The sequence below is a fragment of the Oryzias latipes genome, chromosome 10 (genome assembly GCF_053564925.1).
Source record: "Oryzias latipes strain Hd-rR chromosome 10, Olatipes_Hd-rR_3.1".
NCBI classification, from domain to species: Eukaryota; Metazoa; Chordata; class Actinopteri; order Beloniformes; family Adrianichthyidae; genus Oryzias; species Oryzias latipes.
In genome coordinates, this window is record NC_136246.1 from 18,649,162 (window position 1) to 18,671,648 (window position 22,487).

The 22,487-nt window shown below is 38.9% G+C and overlaps 1 protein-coding gene across 3 annotated transcripts in view; it reads left to right on the forward strand.

Annotated features, from left to right (window-relative positions):
* Positions 1-14,219: 14,219 nt before the first annotated feature.
* The window catches only part of fgf18a (fibroblast growth factor 18a), a 41,860-nt gene continuing 33,592 nt past the window's right edge, over positions 14,220-22,487 (forward strand). For all 3 annotated transcript variants that reach the window (XM_078953581.1, XM_078953583.1, XM_078953582.1), the window contains exons 1-2: positions 14,220-14,271; positions 14,398-14,515. In XM_078953581.1, the coding sequence (XP_078809707.1) occupies positions 14,253-14,271; positions 14,398-14,515 (137 nt within the window). In that variant the 5' untranslated portion in view covers positions 14,220-14,252. The remainder of the gene's footprint in view (positions 14,272-14,397; positions 14,516-22,487) is intronic.

Consider the following 22,487-nt stretch of genomic DNA (forward strand, 5'->3'; position numbering starts at 1 on the left):
AGAGGAGAGCGTGAGTTAGGGAGAGAGAAAGAGAGAGGACGCAGCTCCTCGAAGCTCCATTGGAGGACGCCGACACCAAGTGCGGCTCTAATTACTGAAGACGTTTAACTCTTTCTCATCCTCGCGCCTGTTCCGTCTGACCCATTAAAGAGACGAGAGGGCGTAAGTTTTGACAACAGACGTCAGAGCCAGATTTGGATTAGAAGACAAATTGTGTCGTGGGTGTCGTTTTCTGAGGATCTCCTCGCCAGATGAGGACGGATAAGGATTTGTCTCGATGTCCAGGGAATCTTAGAAGATGACAGTGATAGTCAACAGGATTTAAATGCCTTTCATCGCATCTCGTGGGGAGGGGGGGGGGGGGGGTTGAACTCTGTGGCAACAATAATACAGCAAAAAAAAAAACTCTCATTCCATTTCTCTCAAATGGTCTGGTGGCCACTACAAGTGTACTCGTGGGACTTTATAATGCTTTTTAATTAGATCCCTTTGAAGATGAATGCCCGCACTGCAAAACAGCCCCATCCATTAATCATCACAAGCGCGTTGGGCTTTGGTGTGTGACAAAAAGAATCTTTGATAAGTCAGGACATCCATTTTTAATCACCGTTTAAGCGAAAGCGCGAGACCTCGTGGAGCTTAAAACTATCTTTTTTTTTTTTTTACATTTATATGACCAGCAAATAAACACGCATTACACCACTTTAATTCACTTGAGTGGGCTTGTTTCAACACAATCAACATAAAAGCAGCGGTATAAAGCCTTAATCACACTTGCCTCATATCAGGTATTATGGCAGGGATTAGATAAATATCCCATAGGTGATGTTTTTGTGGCGTTTGAAAAGGAATGAAAAGGCTACAAACGTTTGAATCAGATTAGAAATGACGGCAGAGGATGAAAGCACACCGGCTTTTGTGTGCAACTGATGAGGAGAACACTTTAGAGTGCAGATCATGATTTTTTTTAATGCTATAATCAGTGCTGGTCAGTTAGATGGATAAGAAAGAGAGGCTAAAAGAGGAATTAAAGGATGCCTTTGTGAAATGGAGTTCGTCTCCAGTAGGACTGGAGCTGCATCCTAATGGGAAACAGAGCTTCAGATGTGAAAGTCTCTTCTTGGGACTGACGACACAGCCGTGGCCCCCCGGGCCCGTTGATTAGAGAGTGTGTGTGTGGGGAGGGGGGGGGGGGTTAAAGGGAAAAAAAGAAGCGGATATGTTATACTTCCTGCAAGAGATGGAGTTATCTTTTTATACATTTTTTTCCCTAATATATTTCCCCCCAAACAGGAGAACTGCACCCTCTGTTGAGAATTGGACGGGTGTGAGATCTGAGGCGGTGCTGATGTTGCTGTGATCTTTCCATTACAAAAGAAAGGAATCAAACGAACGCAGTGGGAGTGCTTCAAGTGGAAATAATGGTTGTTTGTGACTCTCTCGAGCAACAAAGAGAACAACTTCAGCAAACAGAAGCTTTTTGATTTATTCTCCTTCATTCAAGGAAATCAAATTCTCTCAACACAAGTCCCAAGTTTCCCCTAAATAAAACAATCACCTCCTATATGAAAAAAGCATTTTAGGAGCAGACACTGTACACAAAGTATCACTTTCTTTTAATAAAAGAAAAAGTTCCAACCAACAAGCAGGCCCTAAATGCAACACTGGTGCTTTTTCAGGAAAAAAAATGACAAAATGAAATCCCCAGGTTTAAATAAGCAGAGAACACAATCTGCTTGTAGACTTAACCTCAAGCAGATGGTTAAGCTTCTCCAGAAATGATTACATTTCTGGAAAAAGAAAAAATCCCTGCCACCAGTTCCATTGCTTTCGCCTTCCTTTTTAATTAACAGAGTAGGGGATTAGTGTGCAGCTATCCGGGATCAACCGTTCTCCGACGGAAGAATACAAATATTTTGTGATAAATAATCCCGAAACCCTCCGACTGGCACTCCCTTGGTGCATGTTACATTAACATGCATTACACGGAACATTAAGCCGGTTTCATCCGCCCCGATCGCTCGGCTCACTCAATTGTTTGACAAAAAAACAGCCATTACTTTTAAGGAATTTCAGCAAACTCGACCATGGAGAGAGTCAGGACAAACCGAGACCGAGAAGAGCTGAAGAAGTAGGTTTAGAAATACTTTAATAGTCCCAGGACAAATACATAGCTGAATGAGGGACAGGATGTTTTTTATCTGTGCAATAATTCAATAATGTGAGATTGAAAATGAACTTTTTCTAATTATTCCTGATCCAATGGCGCCATCTACTGGATTTAATCTTTAAATGTATAAAAGGTGGAAAGACCCTTTTCTAAATAATAATAAGTTATCATAGGAACGTGTGTTCATTTCCATAATTCAAAACAACTTCCATATAGATTCAGGCCACAATATTTATTGTATGTTTTTTAGTACAGAAACTGGGGTTCCAGCTCATAAAACCCACGAAAACAGAATTTCAGTATATTAGAATATACCGCAAATAAACATTTACATCTAGGTTTTTACAAACGTTTTTATGCTTCAATACTTCAATATGGGCAGGGGGAAGGTCCTGCTGGAAGATAAAATCTGCACCTCCATCCAGATCCTCAGCAGAAGGAATCCTGAAGTCCTTTAGAACATTCCGGTAGACTGTTGCAGTGATTTTGAATAGAAGAAAGCAGAGTTTACCAACACCAGTGCTGGAGCCAAAATTATAACTGACTGTAGAGATTTCACACTAGACTGTAAGCAGCATGGGTTCTGATCCTTACCAGTCTTTCTCCAAACCCTTGGACCTTGATTCGCCTTGATTGTGGTGAAATAATCAAAGCTCTTTTAATCACAACCAATGAGTATTACATTGTATAATGTGCAATAATGATTACTGAAATGTTGCAATTACATCAATAAGCTATTGATTTTCTTTACTTGATCTACAATGTGTGGCAATAATTACCGATCTGATTTGATAATATATTCCAATAATCATCAATGATTATTACATATCAGTTACTGTTACTCTTTACTGAAATCATGAATGAATGTTTTCTGACTATAATCCATCATCAATAAGCACTTGATTTTGTAATTTGAAAAGTATCTGTCTGATCAGAACCAGATTAGGAAAACTGTAAAACTATCAAATGAATTCACTCAGTAGAGGTGGGATTTTATAAATCCACTTATTCCCTCTCTTTTTCAAGCAATTAATCAAGCTCTACCTGACATTATTTATTGATCACAAATTAATTGAGCAACTGTGTTTTACATTTTTTTTTACGTTTTTTTATTTGTTTGATAAATTTGTTGAGTTGTTTCCTCCGTTGGTCCATGCTAAGAGGTGGTTTGACCAAAGGAACCCAATAGATATAGTTCATCTCCTAAATGTGTCTGAATGTGGTTTTTGAAGCTGTTCCTCCACCTCATTCCCCTCTTTCTGGATGTCTGCAGGTTCTTCAATCTTGTTCTTTTGATAATTTGCTGAAGTTCATGGTCGTCTCTTTTGCTGCTGCATCTTCTCCTTCCATTAGACTTTCCGTTGGTCTCCTTGGACACAGCGCTCTGTGAACAGCCAGCGTCCTTAGGAACGTCTGTGGACTATGGAGGAGATCAATGATGACCTTCTGGCTAATTGTGAAGTTGGAGGTCTTCCCTGTTGAAACTGAACTGAGACAACTGAACCGAAGTGAACCGAGTTGATGACATCTGGGGAACTTTGCAGTCGCCTTGAGTTGAGGAACGACAATCCATGACAGAGTTAGATCCCCTTGTCCCTCAGTTGATTGACAATCTCCACGTCCTTGATCAATCCATTTTAGGTCACTCAATATTGTTTAAAATGAACAAAATTGAAAGTAAATCGAATCGGCAACCACAAATATTAAATCAAATTGTTTTTAAAATGAATGGTATGGTCCTCTTGCTTCCTCTATCAAGCCGTCTGTCAGGAACCTTGGGGTGAATCTGGACCCGGTTTTATCAGACTCACATGTTGGGTCACGTTCTTGTTTTTATCATTTAAAAAACATTGCAAAGCTGAATCCAATTGTTTCACGTTCTGAGATGGAGATGTTGATCCACGCTATTATTTCATCTCGTCTTGATTATTGCAACTCCATCTTCACATGCTTGAGCAAAAAATCTTTAGAACGGCTCCAGGTTGTCCAGAACGCTGCTGCAAGGCTTTTAACTAAATCATCCAAGTTTTCACACATCACCCCGTTGTTAATCCAGCTGCACTGGCTCCCCATCCGCTACAGAGTGCATTTTAAAATTCTGGTTTTAACATACACAGCTCTTAATAGCCAAGCACCGGTCTACATAAAAGACCTTTTGCAGCCAAACACTCCCAGCAGGTCCCTGAGCTCATGTGACCAGAGTTTGCTGGTTGTTAAGAGAACTCGGTTAAAAACTAAAGGTGACAGAGCCTTTGCAGCAGTGGCCCCATCCCTCTGGAACTCCCTTCCTCTCAGCCTAGGATCTGCTGACTCAGTGTTTTCTTTTAAAAAGCAGCTAAAATCCTATCTTTATAAAATAGCATTCTCTTAATTTTCTATGTACTCTGTGTTTTACTGTGTTTTATTGTGTTTTACCGTGTTTTACTGTGAAGCGCTTTGTGCTTTTTATCTTGAAAGGTGCTGTACAAATAAAGTTTATTATTATTATCATCATTATTATTATTATTATTATTATTGTTATTATTATTATTATTATTATTATTATTATTATTATTATTATTATTATTACTATTATTATTACACCCCTAGAAATTACCCATGTTCTGCATCTCAATGATCTCTGTACGTAGACCACTTCACTTTTTAGCTACTTGGATGATGATAGGCTAAACTGAGCTCTTATGTCTAATCCACATTCAGGTGCAGGAGGTTGGCCTGATATTACTCACAAAATCAGGAGTTTCTAAAAAAAATATTTTATTTTTGATACTTCCCCCTAACTTCTAAAATACTAAACTTAAAAAAAACATGAAGACTTTTATATTTAATAGGTGTAATCTGTATCTAAATCTTCCGTTGCCCCACAAGTCTTTGGACTTTTTAAAACAGTTTGAAGGCTATTAATTGCAAACGTGATCTCGTGGCGCCATCTGCTGGATACTGGACTTCATTGCAATTAAGCGTGTCAACAGAACCAAAGGTCTTCACTAAACGTTCAATTTGCTTTTTTTATTATTTAATCCAGTGGCCAATGATTTGGCCAAATAACTAATGCAATTACCAATGTAACTATAGTATTCAGCTTTTGTTAAATTATGTAAAATGACGCTTTTGTGACCTATTTCAGACTTTTTAGTTAGTTTGTTTTTGTTTTTACCTTTCTTGCACAACAAAATGACCGAAATTATACAGATACAAAACTTTATAATTTTTTTTGTTTGTTTTTTTTTGTCTATTGGCTCAATCGAATTTTCAACTATTTCAAATTTAAACCGTAAAATACATTTTACCCTACAGTACAACCTAAAGTGAAAGTATTTTCTTCCTTTGTTACCCATCAAAAGTCAAGAAACGTATAAACGTTTTAACAGTAAGTCCATTTTCCTTTTCTGTCAATCATTTAATTACCACAATAAAAAAACATCGGACGGCACCCGCGGTCGAACCCGTCTATGCGAGGACAGACAAAGTTTTTCGTACACAAACGATGAAGTAACCGCTGAGCTAAACCGATGCAGCAGAACAACGTGTCTAAAATTTATATAGTAATACTATTGGTTCAACACTGCCAACTGAGCTGTTTTAACGTGGTGTCACCAAGAAAATTACACGTGTTCTTCCGGTTGACACATCACTTGTCATGAGAACTGCTAAGTTTCGGTTCTGATTTGTTCCTACTGTATTTACTTTTTTTTCCCAAACCAATCAAAGTATTGGCACTAAACAGCGGTGCTTCATTTTGAACCGAACTGAGACAATGTAACCCAACTGAACCAATTTAATGACAGGTGGCAAAGTCTTGCTGCATTGAGTTTAGGAGATGATTAGTTGGTGAAACTTAATTAAAAAATATGAATGATAGCGACATTTGGGCAGATTGCTGCAGAATAATCACATTTCTTGAAAGTCCGTGTTCTTGTGTTTAATGAGCGCCAATTTATGTACAAATAAACAAGTGAATACTTCAAATCAATTAAACAGTGGGCTCCCTTTTTAATTCTGCTTAATGAACGGCTGGGCAGCTCGGTTGGTAAGGGGGAAGGCTGCCACGCAGGAATCGGACCCGAGCTCCCCCAGGGGATGGGCCAAATGCAGAGAACAAATTTCACACACCTGTATGACAGACAGTGGGAGTTTCTTCTTCTTTAGACTTTTTTCTTTAATGATTACTCTTCATGATACTATAATTTTTTGCAAAGGATGTGATCATTTAAAAAATATTCACTTTTATTGCTGTGGTAAAATACCAGATATGATTTAAACAATTCAATGTTGTCTATTAAAAAAAACGAAAAATTTCTATGTTTTATTCAGGAAACTAAAACTAGAATTTTAAAATAATTTCATTTTGATTCTAAAACTGTGGGAAAAATTATCAACACAGATAATGTTTGTACTAGTATTAGTTTTATTATTATGATTATTATTTTTACAATTTTTACTTATTTTTATTTTCTTATAGCTTTTTACATGGGGGGGGGGGGGGGGGGTAAATTAGTTGTTAAAAAAATGTATATTGTCTTTTTTCTGCAAACATATTTAAAAGCCTATGGATTACTTCATGAAGACACCACCACAGTTAGGAAATAAAAAGTTTATATCTAGAAATGCAAAATGAAATAAATATTAGATCTAATAGGGTCAAATCTTCAAATAATTGCTGGTATTGGGAACCATATTAAAAGATTTTGAATTTTCTGATGAATCCCAAACTTCTGAGCTGCACCCATGATGTCAAGTATCCAGAATGCAAACCAGTAGAAGCAGTTTCATAGTCTTTGCTTGATTTATCATCAATGTGAGCCCAAATCAGTTAATTCATTAACATTTTAAATACAAAAATGCCACAATTTGGTAGCTCAATTGCTAAAAGAGTAATGTCATGAAGTATCATTGTCACACACTATGTACTTAAAACCTTTCCAGACTTCTAGTGATGTCTTGGAAATAGAATACTCATCTATATGTCTCTTTGGACATTATTTTTACTAGATTTTTGCTAAAATAATCATCCTGATCTGACTAGAATGACACATTTTATAAAAGATTTTATTTTTTAGCCATGCATTTACATTACACTCAGGTTGCATAAATCAAGAATAAAACATTTAACACCTTCAAGCAAAACATTAAAGACTGGTGCTTTTACATACAAAAAGCGTTGTGTTGTTTCAAAAGGAATACCCAAAAGCAACAAAGGAGTTCATGGAAGATTGGCTGGAATTTAAAAATAAAAATTTTCATTAACAGTGAAATTCTGCTTGTAGGTAAGAAGAAGTAACCACTGAACTAAACCATTGCAGGAGGTGAGGAGGAATCCATAATTCTTAAGTCATGACATTTGTCAACACTGTCAACTTAGCTGTCTAAAGGTGACATCACCAAAAGAATTTCAGGTGTTCTACCAGTAGACAAATCATAAACTGCTGATCAGACACCGTTGATCCTGCTTAAACACATCACAGAAGAGAGACCAAAAAAGATGGCTTCAGGTGGAATGGGAGCCTTAAGAGTAACGGGAAGAGCTGGTGGAGAGGAGCTGAATTGTTGGTCAGAAGAAATTGAGGAGGTCTTGCTGGAGCACTATGACCTTAGAAAGATTGACGATGATCAGTTAGGCCTGGAGCACAGGGGTGACTTCCTTCACAAGAGCTACTATTGGAGATTATCCAGGAGAGACTAGAGGAATACTCCTAAATCTGAAAGGATCTTTAACAAAACCCACCTTTCTCTGTAGAAAATCTTTCAGGCCGTCCAGAGCAACCAGAGGCTTCCACATGACTCACTGTTTGTAGCACCATTAAAGATGTGGCAGAAGTCTTCTTTTTTTTAAACAAACTTTAATAACAAATCTCAAGGTGTTTTCAGACGGGACACATTTGGCTCGATTAAAGTGAACCAGTGTTCGTTTCCCCCGATAATCTGGAACAAATTTTCAGTCTGAGTTAGGGGTGTAACGATACGCTAAAATCTCAATTCGCTTCGGTTCAGAATTTCATAGGGATCGGTTCGATACGATTCGGTTCGGTACTGCTGTTTAACATATCTGCCTGAAATTAACTGCCTTTTTATGAACTATTATTTTGTTGTTATTTATTGTGTGTGTTTCTGTGTGTTTTGCTGCCGGACACCTGAATTTCTCCCTTGGGAGATTAATAAAGTTTCTATATCTATTTATGGTATTTTTTCATTACAAAAAACTAAGGCAGAAAAAAAATTATTTAAAAAATGTACAACATTTATTGGTTTTACATTAAAATAAATAACATTAAGCCATAGATGATCAGCTTAATAAAATAAGAAAAACTACTAGCTGCCAGGAACCAAAAACTTGGCCTGAAAAAAAACATTTGAACTTGCACATTTTTTTCTTGTAGACCCGATTGTTAAAGTCGCGTGATGCAGTTTTAAGTTTGTTAACAGATTGGATGTGTTACTGTGGCATACGCTATCTTTGTGTAAGTAACAATGTCAACACACATCATTCGATTAATCCAACTGTCTTTTCCTTTCCTGGATGCTGACAACAAAGCCGTAGTGTTCCCACACAGGAGAACATAGGGAGATGGGGGGTCCTTATCTCTGGCCTCGCGTCTGCATTAGCCATTAGTTGACATGCTAACTGTCCGTCACCTAAAAGTGTCTCGGAGGGAACTCACGGCTAACATTACTTCCGCCTCGGCGCAAAGTTAATACAATGGCGACCCGTGGGTTAGCCCCGCCTACAGCCACTAAGACTAATGGGAAGTGTGAAATCTTGTGTGTTGAATTCTTCACCATCACCGAGAGAGCTATGAAGAGAAGTGAGGTTCATGTTCTTACGCAGTTTACGTGTGTTCATAATAAATGGGTTTACATGCTGGTAAGGAGATGGAACAATCTATTTCTCTGTCTCTCTCTCTGTTTGAGGGCGTATGGAGTGTGGGGTAAGGACAGCCAACACAGCCAGTTAAGTAGTAGCTTAGCTCTCGTTTCCCCGCTACGAGTGACAAAGCAGATGGGTCGTAACAAAACAGAAAATAACGTACCGAAACAGTACAGAAGTGAACTGAAGCGAAACTGCCGTACTGAAACAGTTCAGTTCAACTACGTGTATCGTTACACCCCTAGTCAGAGTAAACCCAAGCAGACCCTGATCCGGGACTAGAAACCATTCTAGGTCCCATCTTTCAAGATGGTGCCGGTTTGTTCCCAATCTGACTGAGCTCGAGTTCGTTCTGAGATTCCTCAATCTGAATCATAGACTGAAAACAATGGACGAATCGGGTGTGACATCACCCATAGAAAATGTCTCACCTCCGGCTCTCGCAAAATTCCTCACCATTGCTACCTGACACGGGCGCTGCGATGTCGTAACCAGTCGACAGTGATTGGTCCGAGTCACTCTGAGTCATCGTATCTACGGCAATGGCGACAGTAGTTGCTATAGATACTATGACTCAGAGCGACTCGAACCAAACACTGTCAACTGGTTTTAACAGGGCAGCGCCCGTATCAGGAAGCAATGGTAGTTTCTATTTGGGAACATGAGTAGGGAGAGGTTCAGGTGTCCATATTTTTTTACTGTCAATGGACTAAATACAATACAATCCCGGAACGGAGCAACTGAAACAAAATGGCCACCGTAGCAGATGTAGACAGAGTAAGAATGTAGCAACATGTGAGCCATGGACAAATGCAAAGCAATGATTTTCGTGTTTTTAAACAGAAAAAAGGATACAACTTTTTATTTGTTTGAACTTTTATTAAACACAGATGAAAACGCTTCTTACCTGCTTTTCTTTCTCGTTACGTTGCAGGCGCCCGACAGGTGCTGCTGTGACGTCATCGAAAAAAGTACCTTGTAGATCCTTACGAATTCTCTCAAAACAATGCCATAACACCACAACGATGAGACACAATTCAAGTAAATTTAGATGTGATCGGATGAGTTCCAACTCACCAAAATGATTTTTTAATACAGTTTAATACAGTCAATACACACATTGCTTCTCACTGGTTTCCCAACAATGTAAATGTCATAAACACTCAGTAGCGCACCTTCTTAGCCGTCTTCATGTCAGTAACGGCCCAGAAGCACACCTCCACCAGACCATATTGAGCGAGTAAAAAGTGTTGAGCCTGACGGTGATACAGACGTTCAAAACTTGTGAGCGAAATACAAAGTTTGAGTGAACTAAAAGTGGAAGACTTCCATAATTTCTGCATCTACGGTAGTTGCTTTGCCCCGCCCTTGTAATTCCTGACCAAAGAGATCTTTAGTCACATGGTTTTGTTTTATAAGCTTTAGTCCAGAAGAACACAAAGAGAATAAACAGGGGGCCAAAAAAAAAAAAAAGAAGCACAGAGCACATCTGACTAAATCAGCATAATGGGAATGGGGGAATGTTGAGAGCATCACCAGCTATATTCTTGGAATAAATTCCAAGTTTTTATAGCTTTCGGATTGTTTGACGTTTTGAGGTTTGCTGTATTTTTTTTTATTTTCACAAATCAAGAGAGGTAAAGAAGAAATAAAAAGTAGAAAAACATCAGACAGTGCCCGTGGTCGAACCTGTTAACCTGCAGATAGAGAGGAGCCACATTGTTGGTCAGAAAGAGTAGTGAAGACAGTAAATAAAGTGCTCTGTTCACAATGGCAGCAAAGTTGGATGAGTCTGTTAAATTAAGAGCACCTCATTCTGTGAGGTTTGGGGAATGAGAATCCATGACAGAGTAGTTTCTGCCCCCTTGTCCCTCGCTGGAATAACAATTCTCATGTCCTTGCAGTGACCAGCTTCAAGTATAGTGCTTCGTTTACTGCAGTAGAGCACAGCTGAATACAATCACTTACAATAGAAAGATATCAAGCATCTAGCTGCACAGAAACTACCAATGTTCTGCATCACAGTGATCTCTGCAGTCCAGCCTGCCTTTCAAGTGATCTACCTCCTTTTCTTCTTCCTTACTTTGGATGACGGTAGGTTAACTGACCACATATGTCTAATTCAGACACTGGTGGGTGGCCTGGAATCACTCAACAGTCAGCTGTTTCTGAAAACTGTTCTACTGCAGAGTCATTAAAATATTTCTGATACTTCTTTCATTTCAAACATACAAAACGCCACATCAAAAAGAAAAGAAAAACATGAGGAGTTTTATATGTAACCGGTGTGACTGGCTACCTATCTACATTTCCCTTTTTTCTATTCAAGTCAGGTTGTCTTGTCTGCCACCGTGATCTCATAGCGCCATCTGCTGGATGCTGGTCTACATTGCCGAATTCAGCAACGGAGAAATGAAGATCTTAATATCGGACTGAACGTAGCTGAAAATTACATTTTTAGTGGATTTGTCTTATTAACTCACGTATTCACTTCACTAATGTAACTAGAGTTGCATTTTTGTTTAATGATCATGTCATGACTAGTTTGTCACTTATTTCAGACAGTGTTTTTGTTTGTTTTTACATTTATTGCACAACAAACTGTCTGGAAAGTATGCGGTTCCATTGAAAAAACATGTTATTGTTTATTTACATTATTTTTATCATTGAATGTTCAATAATTATATAATTTAGTGTCCCACAGTTCAAATTTATTTGTTTTCTGCTTCTGTTCCACATTGGAGCTCAAGTATTATACATTTTTTACCAGTAAGTCTATTGCCGTTTTCTTTCCTTCACTCGTTTAATATTAAAAAAAAAAAAAAAAAAAAAACATCGGACAGCGCCCGTGGTCGAACTTGACAACCCGCGGATCGTCAAAGGACAACTGTCGATTGTTGGAAGTAACCACTGAGCTAAACCGATGCAACATCGACGGTGTAAAGAGCATATATAAACTATAAAAAATGCGTGTTCAGTTTCATTTTTGTTCTGTTTTTTATGTCTATATACCCAAGACCTGTAATGATACAAGAACCATATTGACAATAAATGCACCCTTAAACTGTAAAAAACAAAAACATTTGTTCGACTTTGTCAACTTATCCGTGTAAAGGTGACGTCGGCGAAAGAGTAACACGTGTTTTACCGGTAGATCACGTGTCATGCGCACTGCTTAGTCTCGGGTCTATTTTGTGTTGATAGTAAACAGCAGTACTTTTGTATTAAAGCCACAAAAATTCTCTAAAGAAGCAAACCCTCCTAAATATATATTTTTTAGTTATCTAGTTATCTCGTGACCCCTTTTACCAAATTAGTTGATCATATGTGATGATTATATATGTAAAATATATATACAATATATATATATATAAATATATATATATATATATATATGGTCAAGTTCGACCACGGGCGCTGTCCGATGTTTTTATTTTATTTTATTTTTATTTTTTTCCTGTGATGTCATCGCGTTCGCTCACCAGAAAATTAATGACGTCTCTGCTGTCACAAAGACATCTGCACTGTTCCACAATGGCCACTAGAAGGAGCCAGAGGCAAATAAACTTGAGCAATTGTTCATCTTCCTCAGTTGTGTCGTCTGTCTCCCATAAAAAAAAGCCCTAAACTAAGATTCACGTAATGATGTATGTGTATCTTCTTAAAAACATGTAAGTATGTGTATCAGTTTAGCATCATCTAGTTTGTTTTTGGTTGATAAATAAGCTTAATCTATTTGTTTTCATTTCCCCCAGCATGTGTGTGTGTGTTTGGCTACCGGTTTTAGGGTCAAGGGTGAAAAGAAGGCTATGGGAAGTTAGCGGGGGGAAAAAAATACAGAGATGTGATGAAAAGGAGGGTGATTTCCACCTGCAATTAGCTTCAGCTCATCACTCTGCAGTTTCCGTAATAACCTGCTGAACTTTGTCCACTGTCCGCAATATCTATCAGAGAAGATAAACACAAAAGAGACATGGGAGTGAAAGGTAAGGTGGGAGGTCGTGCAAGACGGGGAGATATGAACAAGAAATCATGAGGGAGGAAGGCAGGTGAGCGGAGATAAGACAGGACAAAGAGCCAGCAGAAAAATGCTAGACACCCAGTAGCAGACCAAGCAGTGATAGGAAAATTTAAAAAAGTAAGGATAGGGGGAAAAAGGGGAGGAGAAAAGGTGGAGAAGAGAGGTTTTAGTCCACATGCTCCTCAGCTGTGTAAACTGAAGGTCTTGTGCTGCCTCTCGGATTCCCCCAAAGAAGGGGGATATTTATAGGAGACTGGCAGTAATAGTGAATGGTCGCTTGCACTGTCACACCCTCTACTATTATTATTATTACTTTATATGTGCAAAACTGGAAAATGTCAGAAACCTGAGAGGCCTTTAGAGACATGGACTACGTCCCATGTGTCTGTCTATGCATTAGTGTATCAAGTGGGATGCAATGTTTTTCGGGGAAAAGGTAAGAAGAAACTAAATTAGAGAAAACTGACGTACAAGTAGAAGTTGGCATGTATTAGCGGGTGTAACCTAATCTCGCAAACTTATTAGAGCTGTCAAAGAACAAGGAACCGAGTGAAGATGGAAAAGAGCTATGTGGAGCGGAATGGGACAGACGCAGACGTAAGCACATATTCCACTTCCAGGTTATAAGATTCCCCTTAAGTTGCAGACATGTTGAAACAGACTACACACACATGCACAAACACTGGCATTTAGGTCCTCAGCCACTTTGTAACAGATGCAAAGTCAGGCGCACATGCTGAAACACAAACAGTGCGATAGACATAACAGACGTGCACGCGCTTGAACACATGCTGGGAAAAGAGGAAATTCCAGAGGGAACAGGTAGGAGTGGCGATAGCAATCTATCAAAATGACTTTGATCTCCTCCATGCTTCTGTCACCGCTGCTAAAATGCCTTCGATGGATCAGGTCTGCCTTTAATTAATCATAATGCGCATATGCACGCAAAGATGAAATAGCAGCACCATGCTGGAATCCTTTTTTTGTAGAAATGGCTGTTTTTATTAAGTGAGCTCTAGTTAGAATGCCCACTGTGATGTGTTCTTATTAAAACTGCACTGTTTCTCAAATTACACATGCATTTGTTTTATCCAAAGCAAATTGAACTGGCATCTCATGTTATTTTTCTCTTATATTGTTTTTTTTTTATGTTTTCCACAGGAGAAAACTGTCTGAAGGAGGCAGTGTTGTTAAGGATGCCTACAAAGAGGCGAGGTGGGTCACGCTGGAACATTACAAATAACTACAGACCAATGTTTGGTCTAGATAGGTGAAATAAAACTAAAGTGGGCGTGCAGTCACTTTGATAATGCAATTTTTTTTATCATGATTTCCACCAAGATGATCTGAGTGGAGAGTGCAGAGAAAAACAAGAGGAAGGAAGAGAGATTGGGAAATGGAGGGGAGACAGAGACTGGCTCTGGCACCACACCAGAGGACAGAAGTCAACAGACTCTTTGTAGGTAAATGTGCATGTGAGTGCATGTGAGAGTGCATAGTTGCAGGGTTGCCTAATTTTGAGCAGAATGACTAAAATGTCAAAAAAAGTAAGTTGTGTTTGTGCATCAGCCAAGACTGTGTGTGTGCATGTGGGTGAGTGCCAAGGCAGAGGTGAGAGTGGAGAGCCCCTGCCTCAGGGGCCACAAATACAACAGACATTCAAGCTGCAAGAACATGAATGTGCGTGTGTAATCCTCTCCCTAACAAATCCTCATAATCACTCCACTTTTCATCTTTTGTCCCTTCACTCCACCCATCCCAGAACACCCCTCTTCCCGCTCCCCTTCACTCTTTCACCTTTGTCCCAAACAGCCCTCATTTATCCACTTCTCTGGTTCCTTTAGGTGTATTATTCTTAGACACAAGTTTGTATTTGTGACCCCCCTCCATTGGATGAGAGGGCGTGTTCCTAAACAGGTTTGCAAATAAACAAATTGGCATTGAACGAGCCAAATGTTGTAATCAAGAAAAGATGCAAGGAGGAGGAAAAAAACTCAATTGTGACAAACTGATTGCAGAAATGATTCATTTCCCCTTTTTATGTTTTGTTTGTGCTGACTGTACACCCATCCCACTCTCCAGTCTCTCTCTTTTACTCTCACTCTTTTCCTCACGCGCATTCCACCATGTTTTGCATATCTGACTGCCCAACCGCCCCACTCGCCGCTCTATACCTCGCTACTTTTTTAAAGCAGCTCGCCTTCCCTCTCACATTCTCTCCTTTTCTCTTTCTTTCCTTGCGCCTCATTCCCAGCCCTCCCCTCACTACCTGACATTGTGGCACTGTGCCCAATGAGTCACACCTCTGCTAAAATCATCAGAGATGGAGGGAGGAGGGCGCAAAAGAAAGAAATCATCAGGGAGAGAGAAAAAGCACGAGTATGACAGTGAAAAAAAATATAGAAAATAAAAGTGGGAGGGGAAAAAAGTTAGGGAGGCAGTAAGAGGGAGCCTCTAGGGAGAGAAAAGAGCATAGAGTGCATTTAACTTTTTGACTCCAGTAGTCAGAGTGTGCATGTCAGTAACAGTTAGCCTGTTGACAACAACAATTTCCACACGCTGCCCTGGCACCCGCTTGCATGTACAAATGCACATGCACACACAAGCAAATGCAAACACTGCCATTCAGTGACACGGTGCACAAACCTACCTGCATCCTCTGCAGACGCACACACATGCACAGCAATCAGACATGCAAACAAACCCAAAGAGAACAAGCAGCCGCAGCCCTGCCTCTCTGCATCAGGCTCCCCTTCGCTCTCCGGTCGTTGCCATTGGAAACCACACAAACACTCCCTGTTGGGCAACACTGGGAGTCAGGAGAGGACGTACATGGGTCGCACACCTCCCAAAGCCCCATAAGCTTACAAGCAATGCTAGTTTTGATGTGTTTGTGAATTTTGTGTGTGCGACTTTTGCTCTAGGGTTGTGTTCTTCAACTGGACTTTAAAGGTGGATCTAAAATACTTTCTGCTGCTCATTCAAAATTTCAAAGCAGTTCTGCCAGAGCTGAAGAAAAAACCCAGATGAGCGGCAAAATCTCCACTAGATCATCCTTTTAAATCCAGCTGTCCTGGAGAATCTTGTGAGAAACATGGATGACTGAGAATCTCCACAGACTTGGCTCATTCTGAACCTTCTGAAATTGTGCGGACATGCTCACAAACACACAATCAGAAAAAGCAGGGTGTGTTTTTCAAAATAATTTCAAAAAGATGTGGCATGACGGAAGAACAGGAGTGTAAACAATCAGAGACAAAATAGGATTACAGACAAAAATGTGAACAAAAGAAGAAAACTATGAATATCAATAGCAGTAACATTTTTAAAAGAAGCGTTACTGAAAGCATGTTGTTGTTTATTATTTTATTCTCAATAGATGGTCTCTTTTCCAGTGTGATTTTACCAATGATAAGCCTTACCCCTGAACTGTGAACTTGGCTTGCTTGTCACAGTGGGGGTGCTGGCTTTAACTAGTCTCGTGTTTTATGAACCCTGAGAGATCGCAGCAGGCTGCGCAGATGCTGCAGTGTGCCACGTGCCTGTCATCATTCTGCTGTGTTGTTTTGGGCCCATTTCTGCCTCGGTCAAACAAGCATACACTGTTCCGACAAACAGGCTTTCTCTTTCTGATGGGGAATTGATCTGTTTGTTTAACAATCTGCCACGCCGTCAGGTGGTTTTTCTGTCTTAAGGGGCTTCAGGGTGGCTTGTTACCACATGTCCAGAAGGAAGAAACAACCTGGCTTCATGTTTCCTTTATCTGTAGCTTTCCGTGAAGGGATCATTTGGATTTTTTGGAAAAACTGAAAGACGGCCCGCAAACTCTCCAGTAAGTCTTTTAATGGCACAATCTATGCTGCTTTGATGGGGTCAATCCTAAATCTGAGCTTAGGAAGTGGAACAAGCTTCTACCCTTTGCTGTAATGTTTTTAAAGCCATACCAGCCAGCCACAAAGCTCCTTCTACCCTTTGTGCTGAGCACACCAGACAAAACCTTGGAAGCCATCCACTACAAAGCACATTCCCCAAGTATTTTTTCTTCTTCTTCTCCTTTTTACAAGTGTGGGATGGGGTCGAACAACAATTACGGTAAAATGTGACTAATATGTCACAGACATACTGGTGTGCTTTTTTTCTGACCTCCCTTTTTTTTCTCTTTCCCATCCATCCCTTTTTCTCTTCTTGAAAATTCTTCCCTCTCACTTCAAACCCCTGTAATTACAAACAAAGGCGCTGACTCTTCTCCAGCTGAAACAATGATAATGATGGAGAGTAGTGTGTGTGTGTGTGTGTATGTGTGTGTGTGTCTTCATCAAAGCAGCAATTACGATGATGGGTGTAGAGAAGTGTGTGGAGGACAGTAAAGATTTACACAATCCGGGCATGAAGCCCCACAACTGGGAGAATAGTGTGTGTGTGTGTGTGTGTGTGTGTGTGTGTGTGTGTGTGTGTGTGTGTGTGTACATATGTTGACTCTGTCTTGATAGCAACAATCCAGCACACAGCTGCTCTCTGAGCTTGGCATTGAAAAAAGGCAAACAGACACTTAGAGCAAATGAAATACAGATTGAGGCGATGACAACAGAGAATGATGGAAGAGATTTTAGGAGCAAACTTAAGAGCAGGTTGCTCTCAAACATGGGCTCTAAAGGTTGTGAACAACAAACAGCTCTGTTGATGCAAACAGAGAAATCGAGGTTCGTCAAGTGTGGGGTTCGCATTCTCAAAGCGAAAAATACGCAATGTGCTTTCGATCATTAAGTTTTGAGCAGTGTGCGTGTTGCAGTCGTATCCAGGCCACATGTATGGATGGTTGCGAGGTAGAGTGTGTACTGCCTGGTTGTGCTTGGAGCAGGCCCAGGCCAGAGGAGCTCAAAGAGCTGAATGTCATCATCAGAGCTGTCGGAGAGCCAAGCAGTAATCACACCCAGATCACCTACATGCTCAGGCCAACTTAAAACACCAGTCACTCCACAGTAGTGTGTATGTGTGTGTCTGCTTAAGAAAAAGAGCTCTGATTGAGGAAAGGAAAGAAAAAAAAGACGAAAGACAAGAAGCATATGTCTGCGCAGAAACCATGCATTCTCTCTTAGTTTAAAAAGTGTTTGCACACACAGGCATGATGTGGCCATGGTGTTATGCTAGGGAGTGAATGAAGGCCAGAGATGTATTTGCTGGAGAAGAGGATGTATTTTTTCTTTCTCTCCTCCTTCGTCCTCCCTCTGTTCATGTCAGTCTCGTATCCCACCCCTCTATTTTCCATTTTTACATACAGCTCCAGATGTGAAGGCAGTGAAATATTAAATTACTGAAATGGACATGTTTCTGCACTTTCACTACATCAAAAACAACACAGTCTCTGCTTTCTGCTGACCTAACACACATCCACACCTTCACACACACACACACAGCAGGGGTAGAAACACTGCATTTCTGATCATGCTAAAAAATGTTTTAGATCATTATGTAACACAGATATTCAGTTACAGTGAGGCAAAAAAGTATTTAGCCAGCCACCAATTGTTCAAGTTCTCCCATTTTAAATGATGAAAGAGGCCTATAATTTTCATGTATACCTCAGCTATGAAAGACAAACCGAGAAAAAGAAATCCAGAAAATCACATTGTGTGATTTTTAAAGAACTTATTTGTAAATTATGATGGAAAATAAGTACTTTGTCAACTACAAACACGCAAGATTTCTGGCTCTCACAGACCTGTAACTTCTTGTGAAAGAAGATCCCCTGTCTCCACTTTTTACCTGTATTTATGGCTCCTGTTTGAACTTGTTATCTATATAAAAAGACACCTGTCCACAACCTCAAAAAGTCACACTCCAAACTCCACTATGACCAAGACTAAAGAGCTGTCTGAGGTCACCAGAAACCAAATAGTTAAACTGCACCAGGCTGGGAAGACTGAAGCTGCAATAGGTAAGCAGCTTGGTGTGAAGAAATCAACTGTGGGAGCAATTATTAGGAAATGGAAGACCACTGATAATCTCCTTCCACCTGTGGCTCCCCAAAAGATCTCAAATGATCAAAAGAATGATGAGCAAAAATTGCAGAATCACACGGTGGGACCTAGTGAATGACCTGCAGAGAGCTGGGACCAAAGTACTAAAGGTTACTATAAGTAACACAGTACGCTGCCAGGGACTCAAATCCACTGGAAGGGAATCAGCCAATCACTGCGAAATGTGACACAAGCTGATGACAGCATCCTTGTTAAAATTCCGCAATCCAGAATTTTAAGCCCGTAGTACAATTATGTGCATATCGCGCCATTTAACCTTTGCCTATTTCAAGTGATTAGAAGACGCAACATTAGAACAAACTCAATCCAGAAAATCTGTTTCCACATCCCAGGATTTCAAAGACAAGGCCACTATTACCGCATTCTAAATACAAGAGGGGTTAGTCATTTTTTCAGTTCCAAAAAAACATGCACTGAATATTTACTTTCTAATGCAACTATAACTTCAGCTATATTTGATTAAGATATGGAGCAGGTAGCAATTCATTTCAAATTTAACATTTTTTTCAAAGTATAGTTATTTGGTATGTTAGGGCTTTTAAAATACAAAAAAAAGCCTGATGTACCACTTACATTCTTTTGTCTGCACCGTTAATTAACCCCAAATATACATGTGTCTTTGGAAATACTTTGCATATGAAAAAAGCAAACTTTATATATATAAAAACAGAATTTCAATCATCTCTTTAAATCATTAAAACAGAATACCAAACCCCTGAAACCCTGCAGATAATCGTGTCATCAAGCTTGAAAAGTGTAAATGCCACTCAGAAGTTCGTTGCAGTTATCGCAGAGAGTCTCAAGCAATGAACGACACCACATGAGTGCAGTAGGTGCGCATTACGACTGATGTGATGGCTGATTTCTATGACGTATAAATCAGGCTTTAAAAGGACACATAACACAACTGTTCATATCCTAGCACTGGCTTCTTGTGGCTGTACACTTCAAAATTTAAACTTTTGCACTTCTGAATTGGTGCTTCATTATAACTGATTGGCTGTGTCATGAAAAATGATATTAACATGATTGCACATTCTTATTCGCAAGGTTTAAATGTCATATTTAAGACATTTCTGGCACATCAGAATGAGTGCATTTGATGAGTATTAGCTTACCAAGATATCTTAAACACATCACCTTTACAGATTAGGTATCAGTAATACTTAAAAGATAGTTTAAAGTCCTAAAAAAACTAAGTAAACTATTTACCAAATTTGTCAAAAATGACATAACACACAATGTGACACTACTTACTGTTCACAGACAAGCAAGGATTTCATTAGAATTTTGTAAAAATGAAATTATTGTTAATACAACCACATAATTAAACAGAAATGAGTCACCTGCTTTTTAATCTAATGCTAACAAAATTGCGATGTTTTGCATCAGGGTGCTTTAATGAGCTAGAAAGTTGTGCGGTCATTGTTGGAAACTTTCTTCTTTGATTGTGATGAGTGTGAAATGCAAAGCGCTAACTTAGTGCAGTGATTAGATTCATAATCAATGGATCTAACCTCACGGATAACTACTGATTACGCATATGATAAATACCATGTTTACTGACTCACAAAATTTGGTTGATACAAATGTTTGTTTTTACAGTTTTTCTCAGTCGCTTTAGTACAATTCTCAGATCAGAATGAAATTCCCAAAACTATTTGTTCAATCTTCACATCATGATGTGACTTGTGCACATCATATAAGCAGTTTCTCATTTCTTTGAACAAGTTGCAATTGCTTTGGTACATCCATGCAAATGATTATGTACAATTCTCTGCTCTTTGCTACATTATCAATTGTTTATGCCATGTTGATCAAAATGTATTATATAGTTCACTGTGCAATAGTCTTACTCCTCAAAACACTTAGTCATTATTTCATCGTATAAGTCATTAACGGCAAAATGGTTGACCAAGTTGTCATAATGTGACAAACATATTTCGCTGCATTGCAAGAGAGGATATTCGCTGTGATGTGGATGAGAATTTGTGGCCTAACATACAGGAACGACAAGAGGTGTAGGAAGACCACACCAATTCCTACTGCACTGCCTGTACTGTTGTACAGAATATTGTCCTATATTTTTTTCCCTTTGTGTTACTGTTTGCAGTGGGTTTTTTCTATGTTGGTATGACATGGTCTGTCAACAAATTACAATATGAACAATAAAAGAGTAAATGTGAATCTTGTCCAGTGTCTTGGAATCAAACAAAAAAGGTGTAACTTACATTTTACAATAATTGTCATCAAAACTTTAGCCATAGTTTACATCAGAACCTCCCTCTAAAGTACACAGTTATATTGACAACATGACTAAGTAATTTGACTGTCTTGTTCGTAGACAATGACACAAGGACTTGACATTCTGATGGCACTGACATGTTCAATGACATGAAGACTTAGTTTTGAGAGATGCACTAAAGATTTTGAGCAAGTTACAGGCTTTTGCAAGAAATCCATAGTGTTTTGCTGTTTGTACAAATTGTTTTGAGAAATGCACACACGTATTTGCAAACTTCAATTCTGATCTGAGAATTGTACTAAAGCGACTGAGAAAAACTGTATTATCAAGAGTCTTTGTAACAGTGGTATTACTAAGCAAATTTGCTTTAAGACAAATATTAAAAAGGATATTTAATCAAGATGTATTCCCAGAGGGTTAAACACTGCAAACAAGATTGCAGTTCATTAAAAGTAGAACATTTTGACTAATTTCTGCGAGTTTCTCTTCTATATCTGGTTTTTCTAAAACATGGAACTGCTAAAAGTTCCTAACACAATTCTGTACTAATATTATTTTAATTTTGATCTGGTAAGAACCTAATAAAAATAGATTCACTATGTGCCAGCAAGTCATTTTACCAATTTTATTGTGAAATTTATGAACAGTCACACATTTTTTGATAAAATTCAAAAATATTAAAAAAGAGCCATGCATTGGTTATAAAAAAGAAATCTATGTCTCGTTGAAATAAAGTATTTCCTCATAATTATTAAAGTTGTATAAAAACAAGCTTAGAAATTTCTGGAATTATGTGTTGTTTTATAAATTGAAAAAAAAAGAGTGGCATGTTGTTCTAGAGGTTGGTCTCATGCTTGGTAACCAAACATGGAAAAACATCACAATCATTGTCTGCGATATATAAATTATGGTGTTCCAGGAAAATTATTTGGGGATGTTTTGCTATCATAAGGCCAGGGCACCCTAGAGACAATAAATTGAGAACTAACTTTTAGTAATGACAGCATTTCTGTAATCTTTGTAATACACAATATAAATGTAAAAATTTGTCATAATCATGGGCTCTTTTGTGACCTTGGTGCAAGTAGTGTTAGGATTTTTTGTAGAGGCAATGCACAACAGTGTACACAAAACCCTCCTTTATGCTT